The following is a 19619-nucleotide window of genomic DNA, read 5'->3' as shown; positions in this document are numbered from 1 at the left end:
GCTGCGTGAAATTGCACCTTCAGTTTCTCACTCACTACTCTCCAGCCAGAGAGAAACCTAAAGCACAGTATACCTAAGACACGGGCTATACGTAGTGTGACACGGGCTTTAGGCTTAGGCAGCAGGATTCTTTCTTCGAACATACGCACGAGATTCATAGCTGAGAGACCGTGATATTTTTAAGAAATGAAATTAACGACTCGTGATGGAAACGGAAGAACTTTATAGCGTCAATATCTCTCCGTTAGTGACGAGCCCATTCGCGATACAATGGTCGCCTGATAACCAAATCTCGATAATCACGGAGAAGGGCGTCCACGTACTTGTAAGTACTCTTCCATCGCAAAAGGTTGATTTCCGGTACTGCATTTATATCGAGAGGGAGATCGAGCAATTTATTTCTGCAATTTACACGATCTTTGAGTTTTATATATACCTGCATCGTGGTATTTTTAAGAGATTTCAACATCTCGGGTACTCGCAACTCGTGCGTTCGCGTAAATGAGTCACGGTGCGTCTCGCTCCACGCGTACTTGGCGTGAGACTACTGCCGTGTCTATTGATATTTTTATGTATAATACAATACACCGGCTAAGTAAAGCAACTGAGGTAACCTAACGTAACTTAACCTCGATACTTTGTATTACAGCAGTTGGAACCGTCGCCTATGTCACCGACTCCAGCTTTCAAGTTTACCCGGTCTTTCATATATCCTCCTGACACTTTTCCAACATGTGCACTTAAAAACGAGGTGGACATCTTGATGGGGCATCTGATGCGCAAAGACATTTATTCGCTTCTTATGAATGATGTGATTACGCCGAAATTTGATGGAGCAACTGACAAATTTCCAAGAATAGTAAAGACGGCGTGGTCGCCGAAAAATTTGATCTCTCCAAATCAATGCGTGTTAGCGATATTAACCTCGGCAGGTGCGATTGATTTGCTGCATAAAGTTTCTAATAATTGGTATTCCATATGCGATGTTTCATCCCTACACTTAAAAATGATAGGAGGTGAAATCAAAACTAGTCTTAATATATATAATTTTCCTAAGAAATTGAATAACCAGAGTGCAACGATAGCTAAGAGGATAAAGGAATTGCAAGCTTGCTCTATGACGTGGGGTGAACTTTCCAAGACAGGGGAAACTTCCTTTGCATATTTTCCTGTAGCCTATTGTAGTGGCGACATATTGATTTGGAGGGTCCCTAGAATATCAAATTTTACAAAAAGCTTGGAGCTTGTGTTTGTTGGTACAATATATTTAAATGATGCATTAAAAGCCAATGTATTATGTTGGATCACTATTAATGTAAACGAGCATCTGATCATTGTTGGATATTTTGATGGAAGAATACGTGGCATAAAATTAACGGATAGGGATAATATTGTAAAAACAATATCGGTAGAAAAATATGTCGATCCTGATCATGTAGCAGTTAATTATTTGTATATGATTCCTCGAGATAAATCAGATATAAAGATTCTTGCCGCTAAAGGTTCTTTCCTCTTGTTGCTATGCATAAATTCTGTGGGAGAATTGAAAAATATACGACACTTGCATGTGCAAGAATTCACTATTACAGGTAAGAATTACAGCTGAGAATTATAGCTTATAGTTAAATTTTATAAATGTACTTTATATTATATATAAACGTTTTAATTAATCTTTAAAATATGTTAGGATATATTATTTATTGTTTAATATATATATATATATATATATATATATATATATATTTATTTATTTATTTATTTATTTATTTATATATTGTTTTAGGTATAATTCCTATTGTTGCTCAACAATTTCTAATCACCACGCAAGACAGTCATACTTTTGTCGTTGACACACAATCGAATGATTTAGTTAATATCAGTATTAAAAGTCATTTACCACAGACACGTGTTCAATATTTAGGGCTCGCTTATTCGCCAAATAAAATAATGTTTACAAGTATAACTAGTCCGAATACAGTATACGATCATCTGGTGATGAGGGAACCAAGTACAATGTATATCTTCACTTTAAGAGGTGCAATATGTGATCCACTGTCTATTATTAATAATAGCACAAATCTTGGAAGCATATGGGATTGTATGGAAGTCCTTAGACTAAAAGCTGCGAAGGCAAATGATTCCTGTGCGGTACTTTGTCCAATTCCGAAGAAACTTGAGCCGCTATCGCTCTACAAACTACAAATATCAATGTGGATGACGGTGATAAGGAGCGTATGCACGACGAAGAAGCCAATGCCGAATATGGATCACGTAAGAGAGTGTAAGATAACGGAAGCGCTCCCATTAATCTTCCTACATTCCGCTTGTGCGTATCTTGAAAATTTGATAAAGAAGAATACGCTGTCGGAGGATCAAATGTCTGCTGTGTTTCTATTAAGACGATATCTGGAGATATACCAAGGTGTAGATGAGGATACGAAGAACGAAGATATAAATCAACGCATTCGGAAAATATTAAACACGACTACATACTATCCGAATCAGATAGAAAAGTGCAATCTATGTGGCGAAATAATAGACGGATGGCACGTCAGATCGTGCCCGCGGGGCCACAAGTTACCTAGATGTTGCACGACATTGTTGCAGATAACGTTGTTGGAATACCGTGTCTGTCAGATATGCAACCAAATCTTTCACCCGTGCTTGGAAGACATGTACGAAGAACCGCAATGTCAGTTCTGCGATATACCTATTTTACGCAACTCGTATGACTTTGATGCAGAAAATTCGGAATTGTACGGAAGGAATTTGTCGCTATCACGAATTGCCGATACTACGGAATCAAGAGATCCAGAATTGGAAGAACCATCCGACAAGCAAAAACGAAGTAAATGGGATACTTCTCATACGTATTCCGTAATTGTGAATGATGACGACGACGAATCAGGTAGAATTACGGAAAAATGGGAGGAATTTTAATTGTGATATTAGACATTAATACAACACGTAACAGATACGCAAGCGCGTGTGTATATATACATATACGAATATCTACGTTCATACTCGTATTTGTTTTTACAAATATTTTTGTAAATAGATTCTACACAATTGCATATTATTATTGGGATTCTAATTTTGGAACTGGAATCAATATTTATGGATTTTACTTATGTAAAAAACGTATGATACAATCAAGGACTTCAGCATTAGTATATACATGTATATTATAATATCATTTGGATACATTGCTGTATATTTAGTACTTATATTAAACTTATTATTTAAGAATATAATTTTCGGGATACTTTAAAAGTTGTGGGAAGTTGTCTACTTCCTTCTGTGGAATATGATCTAGTCGGACAGGGACGGCTGTTAGCTGTTTGATTTGATTACTAACATTTTTCAACATATCTTCAGGTATTTTTTCATCTGGAAATATATGCAGTCTTTGCATAGTGTACCTCCGTTGTAAGTTTTTCGGCAGTGCTCTGTATACAGCTTTTTCTACAATCTGTTCCAATTATATATACAGTTATATAATTAAATTAATAAAATTTTATATTATCGTGCGCTTAGAAATCGCAAGAAATCAATTACCAGAGTTGGATCCTTGTAATGTAATTCCCATGCAAGAGTCCAAGTGGCACCTCCATGATATGTATTATGATGAAAGTACACACGTTTTCGCCATTCATCTCCGCGTAAGGCGATCTCCTTGCTGTTTATCACTACTACATGATCGCCGCAAGAATCTATATAAAAATTATCAAGTACATATTAATAGTCCACATCAAAGTTTTTTTATAATTATGCTTATTACATTTTTTTATCTAAAGATTTGGATTTGCGATGCATAATTAAGTCTATATATGTTTTTATTCTATAGTATTTTATATAGTTATATAAATATTTTCGCTCTATGAAAATAATTATAGGAAAAAATATTTTATTCTTATTCTTCCATTGTTTTAATCTTTCATAGTTTTTCTATACAAAATAGGTGCATAGATAAATGTTCTTTTTCTCCCTATATTAATATTTTCATATAAATTGCTTTATTCATAAGAATACAAAGAAGTTAACGTTTCGTTAAATGGAATTGAACTTATATAAGCATTCTAAAATAATGAAAACTTAGCCAAATCTGTCAAGAACAGATTTTTGAAAGTGTCTGCTACAAATTTTGTCAGCTCAGATGGTTTACCCGTTTACGCGGAGTAAATTATCGTAAGTTACTACAAAATCCCGTTTACGCGAAGGAATTATCGTAAGTTACTACAAAAGTAACGCTCGCGTAAACGTAGTATACGTAAAAACACAAGTTTAATGTGGACGCACAAGTGATATCAGATCTGTTGCAATATTTAAGCAAATATGCTACCAGTTGTTATACTGCAGACAGTTTGCTTGTTGGGAGAAAGGAGTTATTACAATACATGATACTTACTCAGTGGATGATATATTGGCTTGTACATTCCCATAAGATAATGTTTTATTACTTCAGCACTCTTGTACGGATCTTGCCATTTTGCATCGTATATGTGCCAAATGCGAGCAAATGTTCCCCAATGCTAAAAATAAATTGGAAACAAACGTAGATTTTGAAAAATTTGCAGTGAATCTAAAGATAGCAAAAACCATGATGGAAGAATTCCATCATGGCAAAAATGACAAGGGTTGCATTCCGGTATTCACTACTAGGCTGTTTCGATATTTACTGCAAATACTGAAAATCTATTCTATAGTTTACGTCACATATATTATAGATTTTCAGGACTGGCAGTGCATTTCGAAACGCATTTTCTTAAAGTGACTGATACTACGTTTATGCGAGCGTTACCTCTGTAGTAACTTACGATAATTCGTTCGCGTAAACGGGATTTTCCTTCGCGTAAACGGGATTTTGTAGTAACTTACGATAATTTACGCCGCGTAAACGGGTAAATTATCGTAAGTTACTACAGAAGTAACGCTCGCGTAAACGTAGTATGCATAGCATACTCGAACGTACAAATATTCGCTAATTATAAATAATAAGTACATAAACATGACGATATTATTGTATGCAATATCAACGAGACACAAACCTGTCCTCGTCGCGCGAGTGACATAATAATTTTTTACAATAAACGTCTTATTCACTTTTATGAAACAATTATTGCAAGTTATACTCATGCAGTTTGAGGTTAAGGATAGAATAGCCAATGGCCGCGTTCAAGATTAGCAGATACAACTGTTGAGTTCGTCTTATCAACACTCTGCGTTGATTGATTGGTTCTAAAAGTAATGGAGGATTCACATTATTGCGTCCGATCACGTCCGATGTTCGACGTACGACGATCCGACATCCAATAACAGAATTTATTATTAGAGACAAAAATTTCCTATTGGATGTCGGATCGTCGTACGTCGAACATCGGACGCAGTGTGAATCCTCCATAATGCTAGGTCTACAATGCGAGTCGTAAAGTCGTGAGTCATAAGAATTGACCAATCACAATTAAAATTTGAGGAGAATAATCGACTGTGATTGGTCAATTCTTGCAACTCACGACTTTGCGACTCGCATTGTAGACTCAGCATAAGTGCTGTGTTATTCACATACGAAGAAAACTATTTATATTGAAGGTAAATATTGTGTAATTGTGTAATATATAATTAAAGTGAAAGTGATGGAATGCCCTGTATATAAAATATCTTGTGATTAATTAATGTGAAAAATAGAAAATGCCGCGTTATTGTGTAGCTTCTGGATGCTACAATTCATCCAAAAAAGGCGCAGTAATGCATATTTTTCCACGAGATTTGCAACGTAAAGAAAAATGGATAGAAAATGCTGGTGGACCTTCAGGATTCAAATACTGCAGAATTCCAAACAAAAATTCATTTTTATGTGAGGTATGTTTTTTATTTATGAGGAGTTGATTTATTAGCGATTTATTATTGTCCATAAGCATGAGGATTCTGACGACGTACAGTAATATATTTCATTTTTAATATACTGTTCCATTTTATAGTTTCATTTCACGATTAACATGTATGAGAAGGAACGTGTTGATGGCCGGAAAAAATTGAAATCATCTGCTGTTCCAACGATTTTTGGAGAACTTAATTGTCATTCAACAAAATAAAAAAAATGTTGCAGGTAAATAATATATCAATAATATTTGTTTTTAATTAATTCGTCACAGACTACGTTTACGCGAGCGTTACTTCTGTAGTAACTTACGATAATTCTTTCGCGTAAACGGGATTTTGTAGTAACTTACGATAATTTACTCCGCGTAAACGAGTGAATTATCGTAAGTTACTACAGAAGTAACGCTCGCGTAAACGTAGTATAAGTTACTGCTATTATCGTACTTTAAGTCACACCCTTGTTTACGCGGAGTGAATTATCGTAAGTTATGATAATTTAGGTGAATTATCGTAAGTTACTATATACATCGCGTAAACGCATAGCCTCGCCGCGTAAACGTAGTAATATTTGCATAGTTTACGTTGTTTGTTTTGCTAAATATTGGTATTTATATTTTAGCGTTTATACCTGATACTACATCAGCTATCAGAAATCGTAGTAGCTTCTGAATTGACAGCTCAGGGGGATGAAGGATTATGTTCCCAATATCGAAGCTGCTGCAGAAACGGAATTCGCGAGTAAAACAATGGCAATGCACTATCGCGTTAAGTAACAATAATATTTATATGTAATGTATTTTTTTCTTTGGTTTTTAATTTTTTATTTCATGTTTCTGTTTTTCAATGTACGCATGCGTATCTGTTTTTAGAAAAGTATTATGTATGTACAATTAGTTGTGCAATATATTATTTAACTCGTTTAAGATGTAAAATATAAATAGATAAATATATTACTGTTGAAAAATGTATCACTCTATACTTTGTAACTTTATTTATTTCTTCCTTTATATTTATTATAACTTTTACTAAACATTTTTACTTTCATTACAGATAACGCAATCACGTATAAAAGTGCCTCCTGTGTGGTTTCAGGTTTCCTTTCAAACGTTGAATTGCATGGATAATGGATATGTGTGGATATATATAATATACATACAATGGCTATATATATTATGTATATAAATTTATTGCACTTAAGTATATGATAAATATGTGTGTATATTGCCACTAAGTATATCCTTACAATGCAAGGTGAGTAATTCATAAATACATATATATGTAAATATCGAATTTGTTACATATAAGCTCGTAAAATATTATAATTGTATATTAAAATTGGTAATTATGCAGTATAGGGGAGGCACCTCCGATGACCTTGACCTTGACATATGTTGTCAAGGTCACCCTCCTGAGTGACCTTCAGAAGGTTTTAGCCGTCGCTCGTTTTTTATTAAAAAGTTATAAACAAAAAAATTTTTGAAAATATAGCAGTTATTTTAAGTGCTGAGAGACATAAACGACTAATATTACGTTTTTCTTTAAAGCAGAGAATACTTTTTGCGAGAAAGTCGCTGCTTTACCAAAACACAACATTTAAAGCAGTAAATTGTACCTATGTAGGTTAGTGACGCGCTTTAAAAGTATTTAAGTGTTTAAAACGCGTCAACTAACCTATGTATGCACCTATATATGCTATATTTTTCAAATTTTTTTTGTTAATAACTTTTTAACGAATAGCGAGCGACGGCTAAAACCTTCTGAAGGTCACTCATCATCAGGAGGGTGACCTTGACAACATATGTCAAGGTCAAGGTCATCGGAGGTGCCTCCTCTATACTGCATAATTACTTTAAAATTATATAAGTAACTACCCTGATAGGAAAAGATTTATAAGATTATATGACGAAATCTGGATAAAATTGGGAATGCTACAATTGGCAACAATAGTAGTAGAAATTTAGACCGTTGTGCAAATATTAATAAATATTTGCACAATTTATTTCTAAATAGTATTTCAGCAAAAAAGCAGCGTTATGAGTAATCATCTTAGCGCAATAATTGTAAAATTCCTGTCAATAAAATGATGCAATTATTGTACAATATTTGTGTAATTTTCCTATCGGAGTATAAATTGATTTTCATACAACATAATTATACGTATACTTCAGAAAAAAAGTTTCTTGTATTAAAATAAAATACATATTTATCTCAAGTTTACTACAGAAATTTTTATTTTCCTTCTTCCCTCGTTGTTAAAAGTATAATTTTGGTTTGCTAATAACTTTTACTTTTGCTGTTAACTGTAACTTACTACAGAAGTAACGCTCGCGTAAACGTAGTATTTATTAGGCCCAGTTCAACAGTGGCCAGTTAGCTTAATGCCCGATCTACAATAGCTGTAGTAAGCTGTAGTAAGCCTCAAGATGTAAGAAATTGACCAATCACAGTCGATTATTCTCCTGAGGGTGCCATTACATGGAGCGCGGAAACGCGGAAACGCGGAAGCGCGGAAGACAAAATTTACTAGATTTCCGTCGATCCGTTCCGTCTGTTTTGAATGCCTTAATATTACATGGAGCATATTTTGAGCGGAAAAGCGGAACGGAGAATTATAAAATATTAATTTTTAACGGTATTTATTGATTAAAATGCTTGTATTCAATAGATAAGCTGAAAAGATAAGCATATTAATAAAAATTGCAATGAATTAAGTGAACACAATTTTAAGAAATGAATACAAATGTCTATTTGTCACTATACTGTTCCGCTTTTCCGCGCAAATTGTGCTCCATGTAATATAAGGAGAAACAAACTCGCGGAACGAACGCGTCAAAATCCGTTGTCAACGCGGATACAGTATACTCCATCAAATTTCGGAGTTGTTTAATCACATTGAAAAAAAAGCTTTTACACATACTCTTCGATTACTTTATTATTTAATAAAAGTGGCAGTATAATATTATAGATCCAAACATCATGTTGATGGTTATTATGAAGTATATCTTATATGCAAGCCAGGGTACATACATAGGCTGCGTTAATTAAGTACTGGCAGTGAATATCGAAACGCAGCCATACATACATACATACACGATAATAGCGGATTCCGCTTTTCCGTTCAAACGTGCGGGACTCAACTCGCGGAAACGCGGAATCTAGTTACTATTCTGTTCCGCGCTTCCGCGTTTCCGCGTTTCCGCGCTCCATGTAATGGCACCCTCACATTCGCCTGTAATTGGTCAATTTCTTACAGCTTGAGACTTACTACAGCTATTGTAGATCGGGCATAACTAGTAGTTAACTTTCACTCTCTTAATTAACGCGAGCGTTACTTCTGTATAGTAACTTACGATAATTCCTTCGCGTAAACGGGATTTTGTAGTAACTTACGATAATTTACTCCGCGTAAACGAGTGATATATCGTAAGTTACTACAGAAGTAACGCTCGCGTAAACGTAGTATCTGTCTCTTTTTAACTCAAAGGTTAGATAGAGACGGAGAGTGAAAGTTAACTACTAGTTAAGCGAACTGGCCACTGTTGAACTGGGCCTAGTACTACGTTTACGCGAGCGTTACTTCTGTAGTAACTTACGATAATTCCTTCGCGTAAACGGGATTTTGTAGTAACTTACGATAATTTACTCCGCGTAAAGGGGTAAATTATCGTAAGTAATGCCCGATCTACAATAGCTGTAGTAAGCTGTAGTAAGCCTCAAGATGTAAGAAATTGACCAATCACAATCGATTATTCTCCTCACATTCGCCTGTAATTGGTCAATTTCTTACAGCTTGAGACTTACTACAGCTATTGTAGATCGGGCATAATACAGAAGTAACGCTCGCGTAAACGTAGTATCTGGATCTGGCCAGAGAAACTCTAGTGTCACTTTCAAAGCTCCCTCTGTCTTCTAGGGATTCTAGCGGTGACAGCGCAGCAGCGCCGCGCGGCTGCATACTTGCATACGTGCCGACGTGGTCTCCGGACTCTCCGGACTGTCAATCGTGTCAAGTCAAGTTGTATGTTGATCGTGCAATCGCTGCCAAGAGGCTCCTAGTCGTAGTCACTAGCCAGTTGTAGCTGCGTGAATCTTGAGTACTCGAACGAGAATCGTTGGACACGTGCGACTTACGAGCGTTCGCAGCAGCCTGTCTAATGTAATTGACGGCGACTGGACGAAAGGGGTGATTTCGATGGACCGCCTGTCCGCTATCATTATCGTCACCGACGATCGACGTGACGAAGCAATCGAAGCATACCAATTCGATCATCGTTCGACGGCTGAACACCGTGGCGCTTAGCCTCTCGGTAGTGAGTCGTCATGCTCCCGGTTTCAGAGACCGTGCCAATTTAAAGAGACTCGAGTAACAGTGGCGATGTCAGTGATGGCGAACACCGCTGCCGCCGCCGTCGGCAGCAACTCGGAGAACGCCTCCAAGTTCCTGGAGGCCCTGCAGTCGGACCTCAAGGTACTCGCCTCAGAGACCAAGAAGAAGTACCCGCAAATCAAGGAAGTACGTAGCCACGTAGCCATGAGACTGTCATCTGTTATCTTAAATCAGTTGGACTTTGAAACCAAAAGTTTAGTTTTGGTCTTGATTTGGTTTCTCATTGAAGTTTAAACTAAAACTTGAAACTAAAAGATCTGTAAAAATCTATGTATTCTTCATATAGAATATTAGTATATTCTATGTAGAGTTGTATATTGTAAGTTTAGAAGCTGACAGAGGTGTGTGTATGTGTATTCGAGTTATATTGAAAGATATAGAATGTAATAGCTCATGCTATTGTTTATTATAGTAACAATAATGAATTAAAATAATTTCTTTATACTGAAGATAGCATATTGCTGCTTGAACATAGTAGCTGTCATAGCTTGTATCTGTTACAGTCATGCGAGGAAGGAATCGCTAAGTTGAGAACAGCCTCAAGTAACCCAGGAACACCAATATATTATATTGTAAATCAAATACTTTATCCTCTAGTTCAAGGGTGTGAGAGTAAGGACATAAAAATCATCAAGGTATCAGAGAAGCTATACTTTATATCTTTAATTTAAAAAAATTAGATTTTATATATCTTATATATTAATGTTATTATACAAGTTTTTACTGTTTTCCAGTTTTGCCTGGGCATGATGCAGAGGTTAATAACGCAGCAAGCGGTAGATCAGAAAGGTGCTCGATATATTACTGATACTTTGTGGTTGTTGATGGAATCAGGTACGGAGGAAGTTAAAGTTTTGCAGACTGTAACGCTGTTGCTTACAAGTAATGCCGTGGTGCATGGAGATACCTTGGCGAGAGTAAGTATCCATTTATGTGTATCTTTTTTTATCTCTTTTTATCAATATCTTTTTATCTCTGTTCAATAACATCCTTGATATTTTATTTAAAATTGTCTTTTCAGAACTTGGTGCTTTGTTTTCGGTTACATTTTACAAAAGACTGTACAACGATAAACACAGCTGGTGCTACTGTAAGGCAATTAGTGTCTTTGGTGTTTGAAAGAGTAGTTGCCGAGGATGGGCTGAATCCTGATCAGCCAGAGTCTGATGAAGTGAATTTAGAGGAACTAAAAATTCCAACAAATCAAGCGCCTAAAGGTCTCGGCCCTTGCGCTGCAGATGCATATTTGATGTTTCAGGTGTTTTTTTATTTACGTAATGCTTATGTAATTATGTAAATTTATACATAGAATATAATATTATGGCTTATTATTTTGTATATTTGATTTTAGGATCTAGTACAATTGGTGAATGCCGATCAACCATACTGGCTAATAGGCATTACTGAAATGACTAGAACTTTTGGTTTGGAACTGCTAGAATCGGTTTTAACAAACTTTTCATCGGTCTTTTTTAAGGTAAATGATCTGAGAGATTTGTATTTTTAAGAGATAGGAAAATTATATTTTAACAAGATCTTTCATATAGTTATGTGTGTGTGTGTGTGTGTGTGTGTGTGTGTGTGTGTGTGTGTGTGTGTGTGTGTGTGTGTGTGTGTGTAAAGATTATATATTATAAAAATATAATTTTTTTAGCACCCAGAGTTTAGCTTCTTACTGAAGGAGAGAGTGTGTGCACTTGTGATAAAACTGTTTTCGCCTAACATCAAGTATCGTAATTCAGTACCAGCATCTTTGCAACAAGCTACACCTTTAGATAAACCTTACTTTCCTATTAGTATGAGGCTGTTGCGAGTTGTATCGATTTTGATACAGAAATATCATTCCTTATTGGTAAATATTTCTGAATCTACACATAATGATGTACGATATTTATTGTAAGCATAAGTTAAAGTCACATTCCGATGCTTTAGGTGACAGAATGTGAAATATTCTTATCCTTAATCGTGAAGTTTCTGGATCCTGACAAACCTACCTGGCAAAGAGCTTTAGCGTTGGAAGTTTTGCACAAAATGACAGTTCAAGCAGATTTGCTGACAAACTTCTGTGAATGTTATGACTTGAAGCCACACGCTACAAATATTTTTCAAGATATTGTTAATAGCTTAGGCGCATATGTACATAGCCTCTTTGTAAATCCACAAATGATGAGTCAGACAGGTACAGATGTATTACATCATCGCGATAAACGGCTGTAAAATTAACACGGCGCGAGACACTACTATGTCTCTTGATAATGTTATTTGCTGTACTTTTAATAGTTCCGTTTATTTCAAAGTCTTTTTGCATGCATAATGTTCAATCCTCCACATTTTTATTACTATCCGAAGTATGTTATATTCTTCTGGGATGCTATATGACAATTTTTTGTTTTTAACAGCAGCAAGTACAACTATGCCTCAAAACACAGGTTCACCATTATTTACAGGAATGCCTATCGGGCCTGGCGTATCGCCTCAACCCGGTTTTTATTCACGCGGTATTTGGTTGCCAGTAGTGGCAACATTTACAAGTGGACAAGCTAAGCCAACTTAGTAAGCCAATTTATGATAATATTACATTTTTTTGATAACGATGACAGCATTAAAGATTGATGATAACGCACAGTTATCTTTCACAGCTTGGAAATGTTGGATAAAGTTGAACCGCCGCAAATACCGATCGGTTATGGAATCAGTATAGCTTATGCATGCTTGTTAGACATTATAAGATCGATCGCATTGGCTATAAATGGGTCGAAAGATAATAATGGCGAAACTCAGATTTATCAGCCCAGCGAATCCGAACGAAAACTTCATGTACAATTGATAAACTCTAGTTGGTGCGGTTTATTGGCAGCTCTCAGCCCGTTAATAGATGCCAGGTAGCAGTCTTGCATAAATTATTACTATTTTATATAATATGCGAAAAATATGAGGGTACAAATGCATCTGTAAATTTGCAGCACGGATGAATCGGCAACAGAAAATGTTTTAAAAGCAATTCAAACCTTTGCGTCTCTTTGTGGTCAATTGGACTTGCAAGCACCACGCGATGCCTTTATTACTGCGATATGTAAAGCATCTCTACCGCCTAATTACGCCTTGACTGTACTGTACAATGCACCTCAAGGCATACCAACCGCGAGGCAGCAGGACTCGCTTCAATACAACTTGACAATGGGTGAACCCGATTATAGGCAACAAGTAGTGGCCGTTGGCACGCCACTACCAACGGCATCGTTACCAATTGGTAGGATAATAATTTGCTTATGCGATCAGTTATGTACATCTCGCTATTATTCGATTAATCTTTTATCACATTAATTACATTCAGGTGCTCATCAAGGTCCCGTCATGTTGACCGCAAAAAATCTGCAATGCATGCGTGCGCTGTTGTCGTTGGCCCATTGTCACGGTAGCATACTCGGTAGCGCATGGCACTTGGTACTTACTACTCTTCAACATCTCGTTTGGATACTTGGTCTAAAACCTTCTACCGGCGGATCGTTGAAAGCTGGAAGAACCGCAGCTGATCCGAACGCCGTGTTGACGAACGCGGTTATGGCGGATCTACCTGTACTCAGCGCTATGCTCAGTAGATTATTCGAGAGTAGTCAGCATCTTGATGATGTCGCTCTACATCATTTGATAGATGCCCTGTGCAAACTGAGCCACGAGGCTATGGAGCTGGCGTATTCTAATCGTGAACCTTCTCTGTTTGCCGTTGCTAAACTTTTAGAGACAGGCTTAGTCAACTTACCACGTGTGGAAGTACTTTGGAGACCATTAACAAACCATTTATTAGAAGTTTGTCAACATCCGCACATTCGTATGAGAGAATGGGGCGTGGAAGCGATTACGTATCTCGTCAAGATGGCTCTTCAGCATAAATACCCGCAGCCACTTCGCGACAATCAGAAATTGCAAACGCTATTGCTAGGGCCATTGTCCGAGTTATCGTCCGTGCGTCACGGAGACGTTAGACAGCGACAGCTAGAATGTGTTTTGCAAGTGCTTCACGGTGCTGGGGAGACCCTGTACCATGGCTGGCCTTTAGTGCTCGGTATTATAGGAGCGGTTTCCGATCATCATGGGGAGGCTTTAGTACGCATAGCTTTCCAATGTTTACAGTTGGTTGTAACCGACTTTCTACCGGTAATGCCTTGGCGATGTCTTCCGCTGTGCGTCGATACAGCTGCTAAATTTGGATCGCAGACACAAGAACTGAACATCTCGCTCACAGCTGTCGGTCTAATGTGGAACATAAGCGACTATTTTTATCAGAACCAAGAAAAATTGTGTGTTTGCTTGCGCGGGGACTCGTCATCAGTATTTCCCGACTTTCCTGGTACAACGAACATGCCACCATTTGATAAACTCTGGATGTGTCTCTACGCAAGACTGGGAGATCTATGCGTTGATTCGCGACCGGCTGTACGCAAATCGGCAAGTCAAACCCTATTCTCCACCATATCCGCACACGGTAGCCTCCTGCATCAACCGACGTGGCAGGCTGTGCTCTGGCAAGTATTGTTTCCACTGCTAGATAAAGTGAGAAGTTTGTCGAACTCAGCTAGCAGCGAAAAGGTCGACACAAGTGGAAACATACTTATTCATCATAGCAGAAATACAGCGCAAAAGCAATGGGCGGAAACGCAGGTTTTAACGTTAAGTGGCGTAGCCAGGGTATTTAATACGAAACGTCAACTATTGCAAATGTTGGGGGACTTTCCCCGAGCATGGTCATTGCTTCTCGAATTCATCGAGAATTCCGCGCTCAGTAAAAACAACGAGGTATCGTTAGCGGCACTGAAATCATTCCAAGAGATCCTCTTTCAGCCGAAGGGAAGCGACAGTACCGAGGTGATTCAGTCGAACGACTCGGAAGGCTTATGGACGGTGACGTGGCGCGTGTGGCTCAATATTGGAATGGAGAGCACCGCGCCTCCGCAGGAAGGCGACACGGAGCCTTATGTGCCGTCCCAGGCATTCCTAACTGCGCTGATGCATATATTCCCAGGTGTTTTTCAGCACATTAGGAGCAAGTTCACTGGTCCCGATCTGCAAAAATTATGTATCGTCCTGAAAAATGCGGTGGCCGTTCCGGTGCACGGCGAATCAACGCCGTACATCTTGCCGTCGGTGCCCGACGTAGTTCTCACTCACTTGCAAGACGAGGTGCTGCATTCTATGGAACTCTTGCAAAAAGAAGCGTTAAACGGCCCGGAGAATTTGCGCATGATGATCGTACTGATATTCCTTCAGTTGCTGAGCTTCTCGAAGCTGGCGTGCGAAGTCCCGACCTACGGTAAAGTACCCACGAAGCACATCTCCCAGGTCAGGGGTGCGTCCGCTGACTGGGTCACGATGAATTACGTTCCGTTTGGTGAGAAAGCTCTGTCGATGGTCGTGAGCCTGTACCAGAAGACTGCGCACGAGATGGCCGTGATCGACGGTCAGGTGTTGAAGCATATCGTGGAAGCGCTGCACGTGCCACTAGCCATGAAATACGCGTGCCCATCCGCGACCACGTGGAAACTGGCCGTGACTAGTCTCTTAGCCGTCCTGCACACCGGGCTGCCGCTCGCCAGAAAATATCCCGAGCAGTTCCAGAGCATGTGGCTCGAGCTCGCGAGCACGCTAGACGATTTCTTATTCCCTAAAAGGTAAACTGTCACCTCTCTGATGAATCTATGAGGTCTCTGACGGATTCTTTATCTTATTTACTTCGAAAGCATGGTAAGAAGTGGAATTTTGCTCGGTCAATTGCAGTGTACTGAATGTAGAACGGGGTGTAGAGGAGATCCAGGCTGACGAGGCGGTAGATTGCCAAGTTATGGAGTTATTGAGGGACGAAGTGTTACCACATTCTCAGCACATACCTCATCAATTTATACTGAGAGTCGTTATGCTTTTAAATAAAGGTTCCATACATTCGGCTACCACAGCAAATATCGGTATGTATAATATCTAAACTCTGTTTACGAAAACTGCTCATGAATTGAATATTTCTTCAATGAAAAGAGATGCTGTTTTTTTCCACAGAGAATGGAGCTGAGACTAAGTTACGGGAAGAATTCGCGAAAACTTGCTTCGAGACTTTGTTGCAATTTTCTCTATTAGACGGACTGAACAACGACACGGAAAATAGTTTTAAAAATAGTTCGGAAAGTGACGAGGGTGGAATCGCTGGGCGTTTGGCAGTTACAGCCCTTCTGCACAGATTTCAAGAAGTTCTACGGCGATACATTGAAAGCGAGAGACGCAGTGGAAAGTGCCCTTTGCCTAGGTAATAGTACCGAAGACTTCTGACAAACTGGAAATTTTAATTTTATTTCAGCGGATCTTTCATTTTGATGAATATTTTATATTTAAAATGCAGGTTATTTTAAGTACTTATTATAGAAACCTTTTCTAGGTACAGATTGTCGGAGATATCGTTTGTTCTGAAAGCCGTTGCCACTCTTGTAGTATCACTCAAAAAAGCGCCTCCCAATAAAGGTGCGTTTTTATTTCCCATTTATTTTGTATGAAGTAACATCGTTATATGTACTTAATAAACGATTGTTTACATATTAGTTGAAAGATCGGTATGGGAGCAGCTGATCGGATTATACCCATGTTTAGTGGAATGCACGATCGCGACTACTTCTGGTCAAGTATCTAGGTCCCTGCGGGAAGCTCTGTTACAATATCACGATTTATTGCGGGCGCCAGTTCACAGCACGCCAACTCCGAATGGCGTTTGACCAATACATTCTTTTCTTTTCATCGAGAGCGCGGATTTGCACTAATAGTTAAAATACAGGGTGAGTAATTTGCTTGTGTAACGTTCTGAACGCGTGATGAAATAAATAACGATTTTCTGATTTTGTGTAGAAAAATGAGTTTGCCGCATAATTACGCTCCAATGGTAGAACAAATATCATGTTAATAAGTCTTTTGTTGTAAGCGTGATTTTAATAGTCGCGAAGTAATCTTCTAGATCGCTGCAATTTATTCCGCTCATCTGCCGATATACATATTATTTTTACGACGTTGCAGTACAATAATCAAAATGCGAATAGAGTTTTGTAGATTGACGCTCTTATCATGGGAATTTTATATAAATTTGCGTAATTTTCGCCGTTTTTGACTTCGTGATCATGTCAGGGAGAATAACGAAGAAGAGATCTCTCTTTACGAGGATTTATCAACTAGCTAACGCAGTAGCAATGCAAGGAATTTACATTGCAAGATTGTTATACCGATTAAATTAAATTCGAGATAGTTATTAACGACAAATTAGAAAGTGTTTGAAGTACATGAAATTGTGAAAGAGAATTTATTAACTAATGAATATTCTCCAGAGAGTGTAGGAATTATGTGTTCTAATAGCGCAATCGTAGTTTGTTATTTCTATTCCGAGTATAGGACAGGAGGAAACGCTGTATATAGCGAGAAATGTACAAGTCAGCTTTTTTAATCGATGTTGTAAATATTAATATGATATATATGTACACTGAGATGCACATGCGAGGTGATTTTATAAATAACATAAGAATTTTATCATTTACTATTCTTACGAATTACGCGGCGTCGTAAATTATATTATCAAAATGTAAATATAAATCTATATGCAGATTAAATAAAGCTCTTTCTGAGCAGCTATTATTTATGCGTTTCCATTTCAGATTCCACAATATCCATGTAAATCATAAATGTTCTTATCTTAAATACTTAGAAAAATTAAATTAAATCGAATATTAACAGGGCATATAATTGTTTTATCTGAAAAATAACATAATGTATAATGCAATATGTAAAATGTCTATTGAATAATTCAAGAGTTATTGGTCTATTAGTGTAGAATTTATTTCAATTTTGTGAATCATTTAGTTGGATGTTCAAAAAATTCTTAAAAAATAAAGCACTAAAAATTAATTTGTAAAATTCCATGCTCGGTGTTAAATTGAAGATTGCCAGAAAAAAAGGAAATGTAAAATTTTATTTCTTGAGAGACATATATTTATAAATAAAATATAATCCAGAGTACACGTATGTATGAGGACGTTCATTATAATATGTAGCATACATATACAGAGTCTGTCAGCATTACGCTTTTTCTTCATAGTGTGATTAGAGATTAAATTAAATTTAAATCAAAGCTTCAATAATGTGATATTAATGATAATTTCTAAATTACCATATGAGCAGAAAAGTTGGGCTATGCAAATTTTATCATTTTTTAAATTTCGGTGGATCTTACTGCAGTAAAATTTCAAATCATTAATTAACAAGAGTATTTTGATAATTAAGATGTAAAAATTATAACAATTTTTGTTAAAATTGACTCAATTTTTATAATGTTATGAATTGGTAGACAGAAGTTGACAGAAAATGCGCAAATCTATATATTTAATCATAAATAAGGACCCCCAAAAGTTCAATAAATGAGAAAAGTCAGGGCAGTAAGGGTCAGACGCTGATCCTAGGGCGTAAATTCAATAGAATTTATTATTCCTCTTTACATTCCAAACAGTATTCGATACGTTTTGGCTCAGTTTTGAGCCATCTTCAGCCGTTGCAATAAATAGAGCGTTTTCACTTCCCTATGGCGAGTTTCATGATTCAACGGTCAGAAACGCAGACTAAAAGATCCATATCTGTAAATATGTCAGGATAAAGTTACAATTTTGAAAAAGAATCTTATGAAACAGCCTTTCCTGGCTCTCAGACCGATTGGTGAGTTTCATAAGATTCTTTTTCAAAATTGTAACTTTATCCTGACATATTTACAGATATGGATCTTTTGGTCTGCGTTTCTGACCGTTGAATCATGAAACTCGCCATAGAGAAGTGAGAATGCTTTATTTATTGCAACGGCTGAAGATGGCTCAAAACTGAGCCGAAACGTATCGAATACTGTTTGGAATGTGAAGAGGAATAATAAATTCTATTGAATTTACGCCCCAGGATCGGCGTCTGACCCTTACTGCTTTGATTTCTCATTTACTATATATTTAAATTAGGTGATATTGTCTATACGTGTAATAGTTGCTTTAACTAGTTTCTTTAATTTCTTTAAGTGTAATTTTTTACATGTATACACTTCGATTTACAACAATTAATTCTAGTCATCAATTTAAACGTATTTTTAATAGCGAGAGCCAGCTTATGTAGCAATAAGCATTTAACGATTTTATATAATTGCTTTGGTATTTTGTATGCTGTAAAATTAAGAAAATTTAATAACGAAACAACCACAAAGTCTTTGAGGATATAGATCTATAGTAATCTATACTTTAACAGAACTAAACTATTGCTTAATCTACAAAGTAAATTTAATGCCTTCGTTATATGACGCGTTCAT

At 37.1% G+C, this 19619-nt stretch overlaps 3 protein-coding genes and 1 long non-coding RNA gene across 8 annotated transcripts; 3 read left to right on the top strand and 1 right to left on the bottom strand.

Annotated features, from left to right (window-relative positions):
• Positions 1-49: 49 nt before the first annotated feature.
• LOC143908856 (uncharacterized) lies at positions 50-3532 on the top strand. The gene is made up of 3 exons (XM_077426689.1): positions 50-325; positions 650-1589; positions 1784-3532. The coding sequence occupies exons 1-3, from the start codon at positions 206-208 to the stop codon at positions 2938-2940; spliced, it is 2217 nt and encodes a 738-aa protein (XP_077282815.1). The 5' UTR covers positions 50-205; the 3' UTR covers positions 2941-3532.
• On the bottom strand, positions 3168-5207 carry Mrpl13 (mitochondrial ribosomal protein L13). The gene is made up of 4 exons (XM_077426691.1): positions 5049-5207; positions 4409-4532; positions 3559-3713; positions 3168-3472 (listed from the first exon to the last, which is right to left on the bottom strand). The coding sequence occupies exons 1-4, from the start codon at positions 5070-5072 to the stop codon at positions 3239-3241; spliced, it is 537 nt and encodes a 178-aa protein (XP_077282817.1). The 5' UTR covers positions 5073-5207; the 3' UTR covers positions 3168-3238.
• Positions 5208-5696: 489 nt separating this feature from the next.
• LOC143908867 (uncharacterized) lies at positions 5697-6716 on the top strand. Its single transcript, XR_013260284.1, has 3 exons — positions 5697-5859; positions 5979-6106; positions 6500-6716. It is a non-coding gene; the product is annotated as an uncharacterized LOC143908867 (long non-coding RNA).
• A 3115-nt stretch (positions 6717-9831) lies between these two features.
• Mon2 (Mon2 homolog, regulator of endosome-to-Golgi trafficking) lies at positions 9832-17920 on the top strand. 5 transcript variants are annotated; one of them, XR_013260274.1, is made up of 16 exons: positions 9832-10393; positions 10771-10902; positions 11002-11184; positions 11289-11525; positions 11619-11744; positions 11922-12119; positions 12200-12446; positions 12667-12820; positions 12907-13149; positions 13231-13517; positions 13602-15933; positions 16040-16224; positions 16313-16556; positions 16686-16768; positions 16847-17076; positions 17147-17920. XR_013260274.1 is itself a non-coding variant. In XM_077426677.1 (15 exons), the coding sequence occupies exons 1-15, from the start codon at positions 10256-10258 to the stop codon at positions 17014-17016; spliced, it is 4911 nt and encodes a 1636-aa protein (XP_077282803.1). In that variant the 5' UTR covers positions 9832-10255; the 3' UTR covers positions 17017-17920. The 5 variants fall into 5 exon arrangements, 4 of the variants coding, with proteins under 4 accessions (XP_077282803.1, XP_077282800.1, XP_077282802.1 ...); XM_077426677.1 differs by having other exon boundaries at positions 12715-12820; positions 16847-17920; XM_077426674.1 differs by having other exon boundaries at positions 12670-12820; positions 16847-17920.
• The last annotated feature ends 1699 nt before the right edge of the window (positions 17921-19619 follow it).

The sequence above is a fragment of the Temnothorax americanus genome, unplaced genomic scaffold (assembly GCF_048541705.1).
Source record: "Temnothorax americanus isolate GAGA-0224 unplaced genomic scaffold, ASM4854170v1 Scaffold118, whole genome shotgun sequence".
Classification (NCBI taxonomy): Eukaryota; Metazoa; Arthropoda; class Insecta; order Hymenoptera; family Formicidae; genus Temnothorax; species Temnothorax americanus.
This window is presented reverse-complemented; position numbering and strand designations above follow the sequence as displayed.